At 39.9% G+C, this 20,645-nt stretch overlaps 2 protein-coding genes across 8 annotated transcripts in view; both read left to right on the top strand.

The window, feature by feature from the left end:
- Positions 1-505: 505 nt before the first annotated feature.
- On the top strand, positions 506-1,988 carry tmem97 (transmembrane protein 97). Its single transcript, XM_067506964.1, has 3 exons — positions 506-711; positions 787-931; positions 1,327-1,988. Exons 1-3 carry the CDS (start codon positions 598-600, stop codon positions 1,599-1,601), a joined length of 534 nt encoding a protein of 177 aa, XP_067363065.1. The 5' UTR covers positions 506-597; the 3' UTR covers positions 1,602-1,988.
- Positions 1,989-5,513: 3,525 nt separating this feature from the next.
- ulk2 (unc-51 like autophagy activating kinase 2) overlaps positions 5,514-20,645 on the top strand; it is a 35,875-nt gene continuing 20,743 nt past the window's right edge. For 3 of the 7 annotated variants that reach the window (XM_067506951.1, XM_067506947.1, XM_067506946.1), the window contains exons 1-5: positions 5,514-6,607; positions 9,614-9,706; positions 9,883-9,924; positions 18,603-18,635; positions 20,547-20,583. In XM_067506951.1, coding sequence (XP_067363052.1) covers positions 6,518-6,607; positions 9,614-9,706; positions 9,883-9,924; positions 18,603-18,635; positions 20,547-20,583 — 295 coding nt within the window. In that variant the 5' untranslated portion in view covers positions 5,514-6,517. The remainder of the gene's footprint in view (positions 6,608-9,613; positions 9,707-9,882; positions 9,925-18,602; positions 18,636-20,546; positions 20,584-20,645) is intronic. The other 4 variants (XM_067506948.1, XM_067506952.1, XM_067506949.1 and 1 more) reach the window with 4 other exon arrangements.

The following is a 20,645-nucleotide window of genomic DNA, read 5'->3' as shown; positions in this document are numbered from 1 at the left end:
TGTGTTTTTCGAGCATTGAGGTCGCCCACTTTAAAACTCCGGGGATCTTTCTTTTTTAGTCTGTGTCTCCCAGACTGTGGATTGCCCTGCTCCTGTCTCTGCGTGTGGTTGATCCTTTTAAAGAACAACTGAAGACCCTCTTCTTCAGACGAGCTTTTAGCCTACTGGGCTCTGACGGTTGCATCATTGTTGTAGTTGTGTTTTAATGTATAGTTGAAGTTTTATTGCCTGCATTAATTTATCCTTTTTACATTTTGTAAAGCACTTTGTGATTTTATCTGTGAAAGGTTCTAAATAAATACATTTTACTTACTTACTTATTTCATAGTTGCAATGTTTTCAATTGGTTTTTTAATGTTTCTGGGGTTTTTTTGTTTTTGTTTTTTTGCTTTGGCCAATAACTTTTCCGAGCTAGTTACACTGAGATTTACGAGGTTGCTCCTAAACGCAGCGTCGCGCCCGGCCAGGAACGCCCACTCCCTCTGGGAGCCAATGAGATCCATCTTGGAAACACGCGTTTCTACGCCACAGCTGTTATCGCTGCTGTGAACTCGAGTCCGCTATTCTGCTCTAACTTCACTGTGGACTTTAGAGACGATGTTTGTCCGTGTGTTAGAAATCCTTTTTTTCTTCTACTTTGCCACCCACATTCCTATCACCCTGTTTATTGACTTGCAGGCCCTGCTGCCCGGACATGTGTATCCCCAGCCGGTAAGTGGCAGCACCCGGTCAAGAGACTGAAGCACAAACTGCTCTGTTCTAACGTGACTTCTGTCCTTCCACCAGCTCAAAGATCTTCTCAGGTGGTACGCAGAAGAGTACAAAGACCCCATGGTGGTGGACCCTCCAGAGTGGTTCAAGTCTTTTATTTTCTGCGAGGCTTTGCTACAGACGCCTTTCTTTCCCGTCGCAGCTTATGCTTTCCTGAAAGGTCAGTCAACACAAACTGTGGTTGATCTCGTTGTGCGTGCATGTATACGCATGTTTTACTCTGCGACACAGGACGATGAACGTTTCAACACCAAGTCATGACTTTATGGGATCATTTAGGGGGAATGGCTGAATTCGGCATTACTCAGTGTGACAGGACAGTGACGGTGTAGTATAGTAGGTCACTTTAGTGGTGTGTCAATTCAATGTTCTGAGCTGGTAGATACATAATGTCAGACATGTGATTAGGTCTTAAACGACATTTCCCTTACAAGAAATGTTTCTCGAGAAATGAAGACTTGCTGCTATTATAAGGTTATTTTTACTTTCTACCAGACATAATGTTCTGTAGCCCAGATCATCTTTTAATCACTCAGCATGTTTCTTGTCTTCCAGGTGGCTGTAAATGGATCAGGACTCCTGCCATCGTGTATTCTACCCATGTGGCTACCACACTGATCCCAATCTTAGCCCACATTCTTTTCTATCAGTTCCCCATCAGACCCCACCCTGGTCCCCAGACCCTGCAGGAACGCTGGCTGCTTGTCTCCATATACGCCCCATACCTCCTGGTGCCTGTGCTGCTGCTCCTCACCATGGTGGTGTCCTCCACATACAACCCAACCTCCAAGCCTGGTCATGCATCAGCCAAGAACAAGAAGAAGAAATGAAACAGTCCTAGATGCAGATTTTAGAAGATTTTTTTTTACTTTTCTGAATGACTGTGTGTCATGCATGTGAGAGGCTGCAAGTATAACACTGTTTTTAAAAGTCTAGATGTTCTAGATGATCTTTAACTTGCTTCCTATGGCTGTACTTTGAGGAGCAGACATGTGAATTGTATGAAACATCTCTCTCCTCCTTCTCTCTGTGAAATGTTTACTACTATTCAAATACTGTACATGCGTAAGTATGGCATGGTGATTAGCCACATGGCCTGTTCATATTTAGGACTATATACCCTAATGTCTGACCAATTAATAACCAACGTTTCTCTGAAGGGAAAATAGTATTTTAATTATGCAGTTTTTCCATCCTAAATATTAACATGGATTCAACTCACTGTGTTTTATTTTATGTTACTACACCAAACCACCAAAATACTGTCTGAACCCAACATATAAAAATAGCTTCGGGCTTGTCGAGGTGTTGAAACAGTGTTTCATGGTAATGAGAATGATGACATGTTCATTCCAGATTACTGATTCATTGCTGTATCTTGGAAATCAGACTGACCCCTTCAAGTTATAGAGACACTAATAACAGCAAGTGTCAAGTCTCAAGCAGTTCAGTTAAATTCAACTTGTGCACTAGTGCTTTTCTATCAGCGAATATGAACATGTTTCTTGAGAACAATGCCTGTTGTTAATGATTACCAGGAATCATCATATGACTGGGGGGGGGGGGGGGATCTGACCTGAGATCTGACCTGTTCCTGAATGTCAACAAAATTCAACACAGAGTTTATTGCTTACGATTAGTGATTCTGCTGTTAGTAGAATCACCAGGTTTAGGTTTCTGGATGGAAATGAGATTGTCTATTTATGCATTAGCACACCTACACTTTCTAAGGAGTTTGAGAAGGTTTTATCAGGGGTTTTCCCAACAGATAAAATGTAGGTGGTGCCCACACAACCTTCGTAAAAGCGTAACGCAGTATAGAAACTGCAGTGCGTTGGACTGCAGTGTGTAGAAGTGCACCGTGAAATAGGTGCTTCACTGTTGCAATTTCCAAATCATTTTCTCCGACCTGAAGCAGGTGGTTAACCCCTTTTATGTAAACCCAGCAGAATTTAGGCGTAAGCACATACATGGGCTGGTACATCTGACCGCCTGCCTTTTCCCAAGACTCATTATAAACATCCTTTACACTGACCTAGTTTATCAGTTACACATTGTAATGGAGTTTTACATGGTTATTTGTCCTCTACATGGCTAAATGCTCAAATCCAATACAACAGTAAATCCTGTATGTGCAAACCTGAAAATGAAACAAAAATAGCTTTCAGTATAATTTATTGTCTGTAAAACTCTTTATGCAGCTTTGGGATAACACACTGGTAAATATGGTTGTTGTGTGTGTAAAAGCCTTGAAGCCCTTAATGTGCTTTCAGTGTAATGCACGGGACAAAAATGTTTGTCTCCATGTGCACTCATAATAACCAACTGCAAATATGAAAACTTCAAAGCTATAGGACAATAGTCTGTCATGTAGAGAAATTAATCAACCAGGAATATACATGTGGAGAAAACAAATACGGCAGCTTCTTGATTTCAATAAGTAAACTTGATTTTCTATATTAGGCCATCATGAAGTCTGTGGTGCTGTTGGCAAAACCTTTGTTCCTTGTAGACTTTGGAACTGAGCACATATATCCAAGAGATAAAAGATCAGTGGTGTAACTAGGAACCAGGACATTTTTCTAACTTAAAAATATCAGTTAGTAATTATTATGACAGGACCTCTTGAGTCCATGTCTCAGGTCAATGTGCATCCCTCCTGGCTATCAGCCATCAGGGATATATGTCAGCTTCGGTTTTATTTTTTAGTAAGGCCTACGCCCAGTGTCTGAGCGACAGAAGATCCCAGCCCTGTTTGAGAGAAAAAAGAAAATGTCTCAACAAATTCATTTTTTCCCCTTGTTCTTTCCCGTCTTAAGCAGCATACACTATTCTGCTGCTGGAGGGCAAGATACCAGAGTATTCACAGGTGGTGTGACGTCAGCCTCCTCTACAAAGTTGCAATATTTCTCAGGCAGGAAAAGATTAAACTGGCTGCACAACTAATGTTAAGGGGTTGGAGAGACACAGCCTGACAGATAATCCACTGGACGAGTTTGTACATTGTGTGTTTAAATGTTTACTTACCAACATGTACGTTAAGAGAACATGGAAAAGCATGAAGAAGACATACTATTGGTAAAATCAGGAATATCAGTTACTCATTTAATTTATAAGAGTCTCTGACAAACACCCTCTTCACCACAGTTTGGTTGGTCCAACATGTAGACAGTTGGTTGTAGGCTAATAATTAAACTCTCCCATTTCTTTTGTCAGACTCTCCATGATGATCTTCCCAAATAGGGCAAATGGAAAAGTGCAAAAGAAATAACCTGGATAATTTAATTCCCAAATAAATATATGATAGTACCCACTCTCTCAAAACTTTATTTTTGGTATAAAAACATAATAAAACTCTTCTGATTGTAGTGAGTCTTATTATTACAACATGAGAAATGTCACTGTGACATTATTTATTTCACAAAAATTAATCCCAAAAGAAAAAAAAATAAACGTGGACAATACTAAGCAGCCCCTCAGCAGCATTCAGGTGTGTGTTAACACAATGCCAAGAGGGAAGGACATGAGCAACTGTTGCTGCACATCAACCCGGAGTTCAGTGTCCTACAGTGAGAAAAATAAGTGGAAAATATTCAAGACAGCTGTCAATCTTCCCAGGAGTAGAAAAAAATGCAATGCTCAGAGGAATACAAAAGAAAACAAAAACTCCATTTCAGGCCTCACTGAGCATGTTAATGTCAATGACAGTACAATTACAATTATTTGGTGAAAACCAAACGCAGCATTTCAGCAGAAACATCTCACACACTGTCAAACTTTGAACGTTGCAGTCGCTGAGTCGACTATGAACTCCTCTTTATAATAGAGGATTTTAGAGGCAAATGTGCGGCCATCTGTCCAACAGCCTAAGCTTGGTTGAAATTGGGTCATGCAACAGAAACTGTGACAATGACCTGAAGCACCCACATATTAGAAAGGCTGAAAAATAAAGGAAACAAGGGTTTTGAATAATCAAGTGAAACCTCAACCCAATTGAAATACTACGGTGGGACCTTAAGAGAGCTGTGCGTAAGTAACTGTCCAAAAATGTTAAGGAAAACAATGGAATGGAAAAATGGAAAAAAAAATTTATTATGTTTTTAAGGACACAAAACATAGAATAAAAGAGGGGGACTGAAGCTGTTTAACCTGAAAAAACAAAAATCAAAACATATTTCTATTAGTGTTTCTACATATAATTGCTAATTGTAAAAAATAAGAAAAATGTAAAGAATTCCGTGTTTTAAACGTGTCGGTGAAAATATCAAGTAATGTGTTTGTGTCAACCTTTAAAAACATTCAAGCTTACGTGAACATTTCATTGTACTGTACAGCCTGAGTTAAGAGCTGACACCCTCTGCTGGCTGAAAACACAAACTAAGAAATAGTCAACAAAAGAAATATACAAATATAATTTAGGGTTTATACTCACATAATTGAACCTTACTATTTAAAAAATGTTAGATATAAGAATTCTATCTAGTTGTACATAAGACTACTTTAAGAAAGGATTCGTTGATTATACCTACCCACGCTCTGTGGGTATATACACAATTAATATCAAGATATATTAATACACATACGAATAATTATAACACAAAGAAATACTGTGGCTAATTGCTTTATATTTTCAAGCAGGTCCTTTTAGGCGGATTAGCCGGACTAGTTCTCAAAGCGGAGGGAACGATTTAAAATTGGCCTCCGCGGAAGGATAGCATATAAGTAGGGAGCATGGCACTAGTTTTCAGTGTTGTTTAAGTGAGCAGCAGGAGGACGGTGGCTGCCGTTTGTTATGAGGAGACGTGTACACGGAGTAAAACTGTACAGTTTTATTCGGTAAATTAACGTGTGGTTCCTTCAAGTGGAAGCAGACGTAACTGGATGCGACAGCTGCTCTTACTGCGAACGTTAGCTGCCCTCTAACGCTTGAAGACGGGGCAGGCAGCGAAGCTTTGTTGTGCTGCTACACGGATGAAATTAACGCTTACTGGAAAAAACGTCAGTGTTTTTCTGGAGGACAGGGACGTATCCTGTGGTCTCGGACATCTTTTTTTTTTAAACAAAACAAAGACCAATAATAAGGTCACCGTCTAGTTCTGTGCTCCATTATGCTAACGAAACAGTGACTCTGGACTAATGCTGGCGAGGTTTAACGTTATTACAGCAGCGTTCTACCATTTGTGCAGTTTAATAGAAGCACACGAGCCAACGTCAGTGACATAATATTGTTAGCATGTTTGCTCAGACCTGCTATGGTCACCAGCTATGACGCTTGGTGTAGCCCCTGGGTTCTGTCAGGCTAGCTGATGGCTCGGTGTCTGCAGCCGCTTCGCTCTCTGCATCGTCCTGCCCAGCAGACTGGGCACCATGTAGCCGCACCGTCCCTCTGAACAAGCTAGGTGACTGGGGACACGCTGTTAGTGGGCCTCCTATGAGAGCAATGCAAAACCGGATCAAAGACTGACTTCTGGCACCGTAACAGCTCAGGATTGTTGCTAGTCATGCTCAAAGTCGCCTGCTGTGTGTGACATTACACACACCCCAGCCTAGTTAGAGGGCACGGGAATGCATTATTTTATGCGGCATTTCTTGTTTAAAGGCACATTTAGAGCAGACTGTCATGAAATAAACCCGCAGTGCAACCAGTGAGTGGATCATTTGCTCCAGACTTGGTTTCCAAAGAGGAGAGGAACGTATAACGCTGCCCATCAGCGGCCGGTATTAGCCGAACTACCAGCTCGCCACAATGGAGACGGTGGGGGATTTTGAGTATAGCAGAAAAGACCTGGTTGGACACGGTGCCTTTGCTGTGGTGTTCAAAGGAAGACACAGGAAGGTAAATAAAAGCTCGTCATCCTTTCTTCATTCTCCTCTTTAGGGAAAAACGGCAAGTAGGTAGCGTCATTTCAAAATCTGGGTCAGTGGCAGTAGATGTAGATCGGCTCTCATTTTGGGGGAGTTGAAATATTGTGCTACAGTTATTTGTATAACTAGATATTTAGATCCTATCAGATGCTATGTTTAGTCATTCTGCCACATTTGATTTCAGTCATACATCATCAGCCTATCGTTATAACTGATGATATAACTGTATTCATGTCCTCTAGTTCATTCATGAAATGGATGAGTCAGGCAGCAGTGAATGACTTGCTGACGTACTGAGGCAGAAAGGAGGATGGGATGCAGTGTTTTTCCTTTGCCTTTTAAATGATAGGAGTCTTCCTTATGTAATAGCTGCAAAAGAGTCAGGCATACTGAAGCTCTCAGACCTCTTAGACTTTAATGCTTAGAAATGTCATTAAACCATTACATTTGATTGGGGTGTGGTTTTCTGTCACAGGAGGACACTAGGATGGTGGGTTTGTTTTCTATGTGTGCCTGAGATGCAGGAGGTGACATCATGTCGTCCCTGTTGCCACTGGTGTGAAACAGATGGTCCTGAATTCCTCAATGAAAGCCTCATTAGAGGAGCCCCCCCCCCCCCTCCCTCCCTGCTGAAGCTTGAGCAGAGTGCAGTTTGAGTCCTCCTTTTTGTAAGAATCAATAACGAGCTTATAGGCCTGCAAACAATCACCCAGTCATCACAAGGTGTGCACGTGTAACCACATCTGTCCCCTGCTCACAGGCCACCTTGTCGTGTTGAAATGTACCTAGCATGTGATCCGTGTAATTACTGTCTCTAAGTCTTACCATCTGCATGCGGTGTAGCCTATTTATAGGATTATTTCCACCTCGGAGAAGCAGGAAGGTTAGAGCTACCTGCATATGCAGTAGACTTGATGGATGACTTCATTTCTTAGGTGGTGACGGCTGTATAGGCTCTTGTTGCACTGTGATATCATAAGGCTATGCAAAGGCTCAGTGCAATCATACAATTAACATCCATTACCAGTATGTAGCAGCCACAGATAGATGTGATAGATGTAGATACTCGGCACTGGCCTTCTGCACCTCATGCCAAAAACTACAGCTTTCAGAGAAGTGGCACAGCTTTGGGAAAAGTTTGGTTACAATTTCTCTGTCCCAGGTGGCATTTGCAAATATCTCATATTACCGGACCAGTAGTCCAGGGTCCATGGATATTTAGTTTACTGTGTTTTTATAAAGGATTAAAAAGCAGCTGTATGACTGTAAAGCATAGGGCCTTGTGTAAATGTCAGATCTTCAGGCAGCACATAGGTTTAGGAAAAGCTCTGACAACCATAGTTGGTAAACGTTTTTTTCTCTGCATTCAAAATTGTAAGTTAAACCATCATGCAAACAACTATATATAAACAGAATCCAGAAATGTTGCTGCCTCATTTAAAGTGGAAAACTGTCCTGTGCTCTAAAGTATAAATTTGAAATTATTTTTGGAACTTTTGGACACTGTGTCCTCTGCTATAGAGGAGAAGGACCATCTGACTTGTTATCAGTGCACAGTTCCAAAGTCGGCACCAGTGATGGGGTGGGGGGAGCAGAAATGCACATGGCATGGTTCATTTTCACATCTGTGAAAAATGTATATGTACTCAATGACAAAGGTTGCTTATTTCAGCAACACAATGTCAAGTATTACAGCATAGCTCAGTAGTAAAATAATCTGAAAACATTTGCAGCTTTGTGTAGTAAGAAATTTGACCAAAGAAGCCCAGAACTGCTTAGCAGCTTGAATTCCTATATCAAATAAGAAAGCAAAAATACTCCTGTCTTCTAAAATTAAACCGTCGGTTTCCTTAAGTTCCAAACACATAAAGAGTGTTTTTGAAACATGGGAGATGCAACACAGTGTTGTCCCTTTCCCATCCTCCTTTTAAAAGGTTTAAGTACGTACTCCATCCTTGTTTGGACATTAGCATAATGTTGCCTGCAGTGATTATAATTAGACAAATATGGTATAAGAGAGGTTCATACTCCTTTGTGCTGGGGTTTTCTGCTCTAGGTGTCAGACTTTACTCTATCACAGCTCCTCCAGCCAATGTCTGGCTGACTTTGCTGATGTTGCTCACACCTCTATAATTGGCATAATTCATAGATGAAGTCATGTGTTGTGCTGGAAAATTAAAGTGTGCTACTGTTTTTGTGGCATGACTGAGTGGAATGCAGTGCACATTATTTGCCACCAATCTATTGTTTTGATTTATTGGACCCCAACCAACCAACAGTTCTCTCACCCTCCAGGAGAACACGATTGAAGACTAATTGTTGTAATTTATATATGTAGTGCTGTCAGTAAGCCAGAGTTGGATGCTGTTGGCTTGGTTTTGCCAACATGCACACACGGAGTTCATGTCATTCACATGCAGTCTCACTCAAGTTCTGGTTTCTATGCCAGCCTTTAGGCAGAACATCTCTTATTAACCTAGATTAATTTGGAAAAACATGTCTATTTTTTCCTTCCTTAGTGTGTGTGTGTGTGTGTCTATTTTTTTTTTTCCTTGAGGGCATAGAAACAGTCTCACATTCTCTTGGGTTTATTTCTGTGTCCCAGTTGGGTGTTTGCATGTGCAGCACATGTCTTGAGAGCCCTTCAGCTCACATGAGCTCCAAATGTCTTTTTATATCCACTCGAGGAAGTCATTTGGAAGCATGTCAGCCCAAAGAAAAAATAGGTCCCTCTGCTCTCGCTTAGTGTAAGTAGGCTGGGTGCCACTCTAGCTGTCATTGGAGTGCGGCGTCCTTCGGCATGTCATTAAGAGTAAAAGGCTGAAGCCAAGCTGTCAGAAACTTAAGTGACCTAGTGCTACTGGAAAGGTTTAGGTTTCCTGTGTTTTATCACCAGTACAGTGATGCTGGCCTGGCAGTCCAGGATAGAAATTCAAATAAAAGGAGCTTGTGTTTAACTTTATTCTCTGGTCCACAGAAAACCGATTGGGAGGTGGCTATCAAAAGCATTAATAAGAAGAACCTTTCCAAGTCCCAAATCCTTCTTGGCAAAGAAATCAAAATCCTGAAGGTGAGGACATCCGTGAATTGCAACTCACTTATCTTCTCTTTGTTCTTAAAATATGATTTAACATTTTCATTGCGTGACAGAGAACCCTTCAGTCTTCATCTCACTGTAGCTCCTGAACACTACTTGATGCTTGTTTTAATACAACTTTTTTTTTTTTTTGCTCTGCTTTTACTCAGGAGCTGCAGCATGAAAACATTGTTGCACTTTATGATGTCCAGGTAAGTTTTTAATTACATTATTTGAATTACATAATTTGTGAATTTTAGTATCCATTAGTGTGTTGATATTTATCTTCATTTCATGTTTGCTCTGCTGTTCTTTTGTTTGCACATAAGTAGAGTTTGGTCCAGTACCAGTGGATCAAGTGTCAAAGAATTTTCTATTTAGTCAAATGAATCTCCATCCACAAATATCTTGTCAATGGAATTTAAGTTGCTAATAGCTATTCTATTTGGTGTGGTCTCTCTCTATAAAGCTGGCTAATTCAGGATCATACAGTTGCAGTGATTCATTCCAGTTGTCAATGATACATTGTACTGTACATCCTATACAAAATTAGAATGAGTGCAGTCTTGGAGGGTTTGAGGCCTGAGTGTACCATAGCATGGGTAGACGCTCTTAAAATATAAACTGTTTCCCCAATGCAACCTTTCTGTGCTTGAATGTGTCCTACAAAACTACATAATCTGTTTTGTTAGCAGGCTAGTGAAGGGTCATTACAGCTTTTTTCTCTATTCATGGTAGTAGAAGTTTGGTTGATAGTAGACCTCTCTCTAACCAATCCATAAGATTGGTATCCCCACAGATCTATTATCTGCTATTTTCCCAGATTGAATGAACAACCTTTGCTCTAGACAATCAGTGCTTATTTAGAATTCTAAAACAAAAACTAAGTTATCAGTCTCAGCAAAGTCTTAGCAAAGTGCAGACTGAGAAGATTTTGAGAAAATGTCCTATCTTTTGATTTTAATGGGTTAATTTCCATGACTTTCTAGGTATTTCAAAATTCATCATTATTAAGTCAATAATTATCATTGGATTATACTTCTCTTCTGACTAGTGATTTAGTAAGTAATAAAGATACTTCAAGTCTAATGTGGCTATTATCGCTATATGTGAGCTACAGTCAACTGGTGTGGGTCTGTGGATGGAGGTGAACTTTCAACTTTATTAATGTTTATTTAACGCACAGCCCTGTTGAAATAAGAGTGCGCTGCATTGACATTGAAATTAATCTCTATAGACAGGATTAGCTTTTATCTGTAGGCGTTGTCATAACGGGTGTTTACAGCAGATAAACAGCCTTTAATAGCTTTAAAAAGAGCATAAGGCATAAACATTGGAGTTCACCGATTTGAGAATTATGAATTACTCTAAATCATATGGACATGACAAAAATACATACAGTCTGTTTCTGCAATATATATAATACCTCCACCCAATGTCTGTCTGATGGGTCCATGTTCATATGGCTCAGATTCACTTCTGTCATATTTCTGGGAGCTCAGCATCTAGCTGAGTCCTGGCTTGTACTACATCTTCAGCCCCTGTTTGCTAGAAGTACAATCTTACAATATATATTTTTAAAGCTTCAAAAGTCCTGGTGCTGTTGTAGTGCAAAGGTAATGTTATAAGTGCTCTAAACAAAGAGGTTGGTTGTTCATCCCTGACTAGTAGTGGGTGTTATGAGAGGCTAAGAGTGCATTTATGCAGTGGACTGCAGCTACACAGCTTATAACAATGTTGTATGTGTAGTTTTGTAGAGAACAGGGACTTCATGATTAGATTTACATTGACCTGTTAATTTGTTTCTCACTTGGGGACATTTAAGAGATGATAGTTGTCCCGAATAGAAAATAATATTCTGCTCCGTTTACATTTGCTGTTATAAAAGTCCCCTCTAGCAGAAATGACAGAAATTTTGTTAGAATGTTTAGAAGGGGTTTTAAAAGGACTGTTCATTGGAGTGTAAAGAGAAGCATTGGGAGTAAAGGGGAGCGAGGCATAAACTGTTGAAATGATGAAGCACTTACCACATAGCAGTGGTACTTCCTGTGTTTGCATAACCCTCCCACTGGCACCCTGCAATTCAGTCTATCCAACCATACACTCCTCTACCATCTCCTTATCCCTCCATCAGCTCTGCTTAACAGATAACCTCTTACGTGGGGAGATAGCGGAGGGAACCCCATCGAGTCTTACAGAACGCGTTTAGAAATGTTTCTTGAAAAGTATGCAAGTTACCTAGTCAACTAATACAGACTAGGTCAGCTGAGATGGGGCAGAATAGATATAGAAAGAGTTGCATTAGTTTGTTGTTAAAAATAGGGCTAGGAAAATTAATGCAGACCACATCATCTAAAAGAACTGCTCTGTCTCCTCATAAAGTAAGCTGGTCTCGCTCATACGCTGTCTCAGTGTATGTATGAGTACGTCATATAGTCTCTGAGGCGTCTAAAGTATTGACTTATAGCTCCACAGTAGATGTTTTCACAGGTTCAAACGTTTGGACCAGGATTGAAATAGACCTGTATAATTAATTTTTTAAAACATAGAGATCCAATCCGGGGGGAACTCTGTCCAAGGTATAAATGACCATTTCACTCACATGTGGCCATGAAGCCCTCAATATCTGTGGGACTTACGAGACCATAGTGGCCATTTGTGCCCTTATCAGATGTAACAAGAGCTCTCAACTCTGTAACACCTTCTCCACTTCAATAGATCTTATGATTGAGCTCTGTTCCAGTTGGTGGCCTGGTAGCTCAATTGATGGAGCAGCACCTTACCCACGCCTACCCACCAGGTGTGCCCCCGACCGAGATACTCATAATAATGATAAAGCCATGGTAAATACCTAAAGTGGCTAGAGCACTTCAGGTATTTATCGTGGCTCGGTGCATGATCTGCTAATTCGAGTACGGTCATAGTTGCAAAGGTATGTCTATGTATTTGTTATTGCCATAATGGGGACAACCCATCCAATAATATTAAAATCAACAGTGGACTCAACCACAGCCCGTCACCCAACCTTAAACCATCCACTGTGGTCTTGGCACCAGGCAGACACAGAGTAACTGCCGCTGTTTTGATTTGATGCTTTCGCAGTCTTTCAACACACTTTCTCAGCTGTGTGGATAGTTTTTTAATGACTTGGCCTGTGTTTGTTTATCCAGCACCTCTGTTGCTTGCAGAACTCACTGAGCAGGTCAAACAGAGCTTTAGGCAACTGTGTCTTCCTGTCTCTTTTTCTTACCAGCTGTCTTACGTTTTTCTGTCCCCTGCAGACCGGTTTAGTTTTGGGTTTTTTTGGCAGCCTGAGTAATGGTGTGCATTTTCTCTCTTGTTGACTATGAAGAGAGTATTGTGTGTTGTAGCTTTTCAGAATAACAACTGCTTTTTTCCTTTCTTAATATATTTCGTACTGTATGTTTTTTTTTTTTTTTTTTTTTTTCCTCATGCCTATTTCTCCTCGTTACCCTTGGTTTCACTTCTTGTATCCCCATTTGGCTTCTTCCCTGTCTCAAGCTATTGCTGTTGTTGGAAACCCATGGTATGTCACTGGGTTTACTCAACATTGGTCTATTTACCTCTAGCCACTACTTGTTTTTATAAAAGAAAAAGCTGAAATATGTAAAAGTTACTGTTAATTTGAGTTTGTAGACACTGTTAAATTACAGTTAAAGCATTTTCAGCATGTGGATAGGCATAAAACACTTAGTGGAGTCAAACTGTTGACTCAAGCAAGGATTTTCATTTATAATCTAAACATAAGGACATGTAATTGATTTTTATGTTTTAAAGTGGTAAAGATTATTTCGGCGTAAACCAATCACTACACTTAATTGTTGAATAAAGAGCTGGATATCACTCAAAATATGTACATAATTTTAACAATATCTGCTAGCTGCTTCTCTGGTACTTCATCGTCCTTTCTTAATATGTTAACCACACTGTACAGTCTCATCATGTTATCTGCTCCTTGTTAAAAGCACTGATGAAAACATCAAAATTCTTTCACAGAACATTTTACCTCTGTGCGATCTGTAAGTGCTTAATTTAAGATAAGAGTTTATCAAGATAATTTATAATCGATAAGCGATAGTAAAGTTAAAGCTTATGTCAGGTGTAACTCATTAAATGGTTAATCAGTTAGTATTACTGAATAAACACATAGATTGAAGCAAATACAGTATTAATTAAAGGATCCTTTCTAAAGCCTCGATATGCTTGGATGCACTTTGCTATCGTTAGTGAATGCACTCTACGTCAGGTTGTCTGTGTATAATTCACCAGTGGCTTCAGTGGGGAAGAAGCACCAAATACCTTCCTCTCATAATAGATGTGCACAGACTAAAGACTGCAGGGCTGGATGTGGGAGTGTGTTCGCCCATGACATACTGCAAGTACTTAATTTGGAGTAGCTGTCCTCATTTGCTGCTTTCTAAAACCATGGCCGAGCAGCTCAGAGAGCTCCTTCACGAAAGCAAGCAAGCTGCAACAATGTGAACTAATTATACAGTCAGCTCCATGGCTCACACAGTCTCCTCTCTTACTGTGCAATACAGTGAGAGAGTGTTGGATTATCTGGCTTAAGTGTTTGGATTTTTGGGGATTGGCAGAGAGTGATGATTTTAGCATAATTACACACTAACTAGTCACATAATTGGGTACACCTGTACAATCTAATACAATCCAATACTGCCAATTCTGCCATGAATTCTACATGTAAAACTTATAATTTCTCGGTTTTTAAGTTGAAACTTTCAAAATGGTTATAATTCTACTCTCTGTTTATTATTGGTGTCATATTGTGGAGTCATACTGAAGTGCATTATAATAAGAGATGGTTCTAATGTTTTGGCCACTTCATTCATTTTCAATAGGGGGGCCAAAACATAAAAACATTCTTATAATCCACTCCAGTACAAATCCACTTTCCACGTTACTGTGTTGCTGTATCTGCTATATTGTATTGGATTATATTTCACAGGTGTACCTAATAAAGTGGCAACTGTATAATCAGTATGATGTGGTTAAGTTGCTGCTTTGCTGTTAAGTTGATTTTAAAAACTACTTGTGTCCACCTAGTTTGAAAAAAACAAACAAAATAAAAATGCATTTTGTGTGCTGTAGGTAGTACTGCGTTACTACATACTCATATAAAACCATGTGCTGTAGCCTGATGTGCACCTCCCAGAAATGTACCTACAGTATATGTTGCGGCAAGGCAAACTGCACCAAGAGGACTGTGGTTGGTCCATTTTCCTCAGTCGGTACAGTCTCTTTAGTATAAGTAATCGCTGTTCAACTTGTTTTATCTCCAACTTACTTAATATTATCTGCTTATTTTCAGTACCGTTGCTTGCACCCCCACAAAAAACAAAACATAACTCAACACAGTAGCATAGAACAAAAGTTGAAGGAATACATGTCAAAGTTAATTTGCCACAGTGACGTTGCACATGTGCACACTGCGATGATGAAAGAACATATTGTGCAGTCCAAGTACATTTGTTTGTACAGAGCTTGTATCTAACCTTCGTGGATTTGTGAGGTATCAACATTTACATTATGGCTACCATAGCATACTGTTGGACACGAGTACAGTTGGGTAAATCTTTTCAGAAATGTTTTAATGAACATGAATAAACCTAATTCTACATATATCTACTAGCTTTTTTCCTAATACATTCAAATATCAATGTCTGTCTTGTTCAGTTGGCATCTCGCTCACTTTATTTGCTTATTAGCTTTTACGTAAGATTCCTATCGCATCTCATGGTTGTAAATGACGGCAATTAGATGCATTTGAATCTCCTGAAAAGGACTTTGAATAGAGAGGAGGAATTAACAGTTGGGAGGATTGCACATGAAGAGAGCTTAGGAAGAAAAAAGCATGGAAGCACATGCTCTTGGGGTGGATGTCTGGAGCCCATTGAGTTTTCCTAGAAAACCTGCAGTGTGAACCCCCTGGCCTCCTGTCCACATTCCTTTACAGAGCTTTGCTTTCCAGACATTTAACTGGCTGAGGGGGAAAGAATCTCTGTTACACCGAACAGACCAACAACCAGTCATTTGAACGGAACATGAACAAACACACTCACATGATCTTGTTTGTGCCTTGTATCAGGTGGTGTCTTGAGGCCTTTGAAAAGGTTTACCACAGATGAATAAGTGAAAATGAAATTTTATGTAGATCAGTTTGGTTTGTCTAAGTGTGTAATTGCTGTAGCTCGTCACATGGCTTGATTACAGTACAGCTTGTTTCGGGCATGTGTACTTCTATGGGATGTTCTTTTCATTTCCAAACATGATCGAACCAATACAGTGTTTGTGTTTTATGAATCCAACAATATCACAAAAAATGAACTCCCCTCTTTACTTCAGATTCGCAGACACTGAAAATCAACACCATTATGTTGGGAGCACAGAATGTTTTCCTGCTACTCATACGACGCAGTCACCTGTTCCTGTGTACTGCTGTTACGCCAGAGCACACACTTTACTACACCAGTTTACTCAGGATTTGACAGATTATGCTTGTCACTTGCGTGACACAAGCATACTGGGTTTTCACTAATGCTTAGCCCCCCCCCCCCCCCCTTTTCAAGCATACACACTCATACTCTCTCCCCTTCACCCACAGCCTCTCTTCTCTAGTTTGGCTATATCCCATCCCCCATATTGTTACATAACTTTGCACTTTGGGAGTTGTGACGCAATGACTGAATGACTATGCAGACAGTGTTGTTTTGGCTCAATTGAGTCTTGGCAGTACTTTTTTGTTTGTTTGTGTGCTTCCTATTTTTCAGGCCTTTATTGCATTCTGAGTTTCCATATCTTAGAATAATATCTTTTATATCAAACCTTTGGATTTTGTTGATGGGGAAAGGGTTTCCAAGCGTAATATCACTGTAACAAGGCTGTTGTTGACAAAAGGGTTATTTATATCACATTTGTGTTTGAATATTTTGTGCTGGCTGGGAAATAAATTGGAGCCTGAGCACTCATCTGGAAGCAACCCATTAATGTCCAAATTCCACTGATATGTATTTCAAGTTCAGTATGTGAACAGCACGTTCTAAAAACATTTGTCCATGTAAACACGTGGAGCTTTCTTTATTTTCCTCTTAAAAGCTCAACAACAAAGGCTGCCCTGTGTGCTGCATTCACCACCTGCCTCTTGAAATTCATCTTGCTTCTTAGCAATTAGGAATCAATCCAAACTGAACCAACTGCAGCAGCCAGAAACAACATGTGAAAGTGCCAAAAGACACACTGAATTCAAATAAAGGTTTCTCCAGCCAGCAACTTTTCTTAGAAGTACCCTCAGTGTTCTCTGACGTTAAGTAGGGGCCGTGTTGTGTAAGAATATCCGTGTGTGTGTTTGTGTGTGTGGGCAGTGATGGATCAGTTACATTCACTCCTCTGACCTCATGGTGACTCTTTTCCCATCCCCCCTCTTCTCCACATTGCACGGCAAAATACATGCTCATTATGTAGACCACCCCCTTCCCAACACACATGCAAATTCTCAAATGAATACAGTCAGTCTGAATACTGGATGCCCATCCCCCACCACCACCACCACCTGCCCCAGTGGGAGAAAACATTTGTGTGGAATTGGAAAAGACTGAGTGTCTTATCTGCCCAACAAACAAGCTAACTACCATTGGGTGTTACATCAGTTGATTTGCATAGCTGCAGAGTGCTGCAGATAGTGGTCACACTACCTTCACTTACATCTGTGTATTTGTTCATGCATTGACCGGTTTAAAAGTTATGGGCAGTGCAGCATTACTTTTTGTTGTTGTGTTTTGCTGATATTGCATTGTGGCATTTTCCTGCCACCTCACTGGGCCAAACAGTGGCACTTAAAGACACGGCACATACTGTGGGCAGTTAGCATGTCCACTCTCTCCATGCAGAAAAGGAACTTTTCACACCCCTCTTGCGCAATACAGATGATTTCTAGGTACTTCTAATTAAAGATATAGGAGTTGGAAATGGTACTACAGGCATTGTCAGCCCTTTGTCGCTTTTTGTGAGCTGATTAGCTATTGTAAACAGCCAATCAGGGTTGTCTCTTACACAGACAGACAGGACCACTGCAGATTCATTATGCTCTGACTATTGGCAATGGTGTGAGAGAGTCACTGGCTTCGTATGTAAGGTCCCTAAGAGTTTTGTGGAGTTCAGTAGGGCTGGGTATGTAATTTCACAACCTCATGTAGCTTGTGTTAATTTGGTACATCTTATGAAATTAACATTTTGCATATGTGAGATGCAATTCTATATATACCAGAGAGGCAATATCAGATGACCTCAGAAGTAGCTTTGAATTTCCACACCAACAGCGAAAAGGAAAAAACTTATTGAGCTTGTCCACAGTTACCTGCATCCGCATACCTGCCATTTAAAGTGTTGGTCATATTTCCTTGATGGGATTTCCACATTAATATCATTGGATAGTGCCATAGCTTCTGTTTATCTTTTCAAAAATCTGAAGGAAGAAATTCTGTTAGCAAGTCGATCCTAGTGGTCAATCATCCATGTGCAAGAAATTGTGTGAACACTGAAATGATGTAAACAATCGTTGTCTTGGTGTATGTGTTGGTAAAGAGCAAGTATATCAAAGACTTATAGAAACAATTTCAGATGTTGCTAAACTGGAGTTTTATTGTTTAACAGCTTTAAACTTTTGGTATAATTTATTAATATTATGAATTATATGCATTATAATGGGTTCATAAGCCACTATTAGTACCAAGCTACGTACGGGGTTGTGCTGTTGTGTTGAACTGTGGAATTTATCCAGTGGCTGTTTTGGTGGAGCTGACAGCTGCTTCAGAATAAATGGCTTCTGTAACATTGTCTGTTTCTTGTCTTCCAGGAAACACCCAACTCTGTTTTCCTGGTCATGGAGGTAAGTTTAGAAACATGACTGTCTGACTGCTCATAAGTTAGTGTTGACATCCTCTTCCACATGTGCTGTCACATTTGTTTTGGAACAAATGCTGAAAAGTCAGTCTGTGCTCACACGGTTGTACTGCTGTTCCCCCCCAACTTTTAGTCTTCTCATGTTGTTCTCTCTTGTTTTCTTTAAAGTTGTGTACTAATTTCTTCTTAGTTTACAGCCTCACTGTTGCTTTCTTCCCCAACTTTCTCCATTTGTTTTTGCAACACACTCGGCTGGCTGCACAGGAGAAAACAAACTATAGTTGCACCTCTAGGAATCGTGTTCCCTGAAATCTTAAAAGTACTTAAAAGGTTGTGTTAGATTGCTCAACTGCAACTTCCTTTTATAGTCATTTTGAACCTTGTTGGTTTTAAACTCCAATAGGACCACACTATATACACAAATGGTTTTAGAAAATAGTTTCTGGTTTAAAAGATATGTTTGTGGATCTATTTAGAATTTTCGGCTGCAAAATTATTTAAAGAACATTGTGGGTTTCAAGCATGAATGCCATTCTGATAAATTAGGGTAAATGTTCTGCACCTTTCTACCATATTGTACCCAAAGCACTTTACACTACTTCCCATTCACCCATTTGCACTAGAGATGATGGGATATCAAAGATCCAAAGATCATTTAGGTGATACCAATACAACTAATAAGCCACAATTCTAAATACCAATTTAGATACTAAATTTAAAAAAAATAAACTGATGAAATGAATATATTTAAACATAAAACTTTGTAGTCTATCCTATCAACAAGGGTGGGATGGATCCTTCAAATGATAGTCATTGGTTTTATTGGTTTCAATAAGACTAATCAACTTTTTTTAAATATTTTATTTTCACTATTGTAGTTTTTGTGTTTTCTATGCCCCTAAAAAGCTTGGTTGGCACAGTGTGTGTGTGTTTGTTATTTACACCTGCATGTCCTCCTTAACACCCTTGTCATAATAGGAGAAAAATAGGAGATCTTAAAGAAAACCACAGAGGCTGCAGCACACACAGCAAACTAACAAATGTGTGTGAGTTTACATGCATACTCACACACATCGCCTACGGTGTCTGTGTTGACAGGGTAAATGGTAATGTTGGTAGACTGCTAACAAAGTCGGTGAAGATTCTCAGTTATCAGAGGACTGCATCATGTCAACTGGACTTCTTTGTTCTCGGTTTGAAATGTTTCACTACTTATCCAAGCAGCTTTTAAGGCCTACTAAGTTAGGTGTTAAGCAGCAGCCACCTTAAAGTAATGATTAATGTAATGAACTATTGCTTTGCTAGCCTAAACAAGCTAACGTTAGCCTCTGAACATTTGTGGCTGTTGCAATTCACAAACTGTAATAGTACGATAACATTTTGACGGAATATTCATAGAAAACGAACAGCTGAAATTCTCTAGCTCTTTGTACAGATCTGGCAGTGTGTCTGAGAGATGCTCTGCTAAATTTAAGGTGTTTCCTGATAACTAGCTGACAACCCTGCACTATCTGGGAGCGACTAACTCAGGGTTCAGTGTCTTGCTCAAGGACATTGAAATGTGACAGGGGAAGTGGACAATCGAACCAACAATCCTGGGATCAGTGGACGACTGCTCTACCTCCTGAGTCACAGTGGCCGATGTCCCAGTCCATAGAAATATGATCCCTGTGCATTAGAAGTAGACTAGTTTACCGATGTGCTTTTACCCTAACTCAGCAAATGAACCTCATTTGTGTTTTGTTTTGTTTTTTTGAAACAAACAAGCGACTGTCTCTACTGTTAAAGCTGCAGATGTTCAGCAAATGAAGTGATACGTCTGAGATTGAGCTGAGATTTCAACAAACGCATACGTAATGACTAAAATCTGCTTCTCTCATTGTGTCCTCACATGCAGTACTGTAATGGAGGTGATCTTGCTGACTACCTGCAAGGTAAGTGTGGCAGTAATACGCAAGCACACAGATTACTTCATCAAAACAAAATTATTTATGCC

The sequence above is a fragment of the Channa argus genome, chromosome 6, assembly GCF_033026475.1.
Source record: "Channa argus isolate prfri chromosome 6, Channa argus male v1.0, whole genome shotgun sequence".
Lineage (NCBI taxonomy): Eukaryota > Metazoa > Chordata > Actinopteri > Anabantiformes > Channidae > Channa > Channa argus.
The sequence above is the reverse complement of the archived record's forward strand: the minus strand, read 5'-3'. Positions and strand labels throughout refer to the sequence as shown.

Excerpts from the sequence above, each read along its gene's own strand:
- tmem97 (XM_067506964.1), top strand. The coding sequence starts at position 598 with ATGTTTGTCCGTGTGTTAGAAATCCTTTTTTTCTTCTACTTTGCCACC. Across the intron at positions 712-786 it reads GACATGTGTATCCCCAGCCG|CTCAAAGATCTTCTCAGGTG; the intron begins GTAAGTGGCAGC and ends TCCTTCCACCAG. Across the intron at positions 932-1,326 it reads AGCTTATGCTTTCCTGAAAG|GTGGCTGTAAATGGATCAGG; the intron begins GTCAGTCAACAC and ends CTTGTCTTCCAG.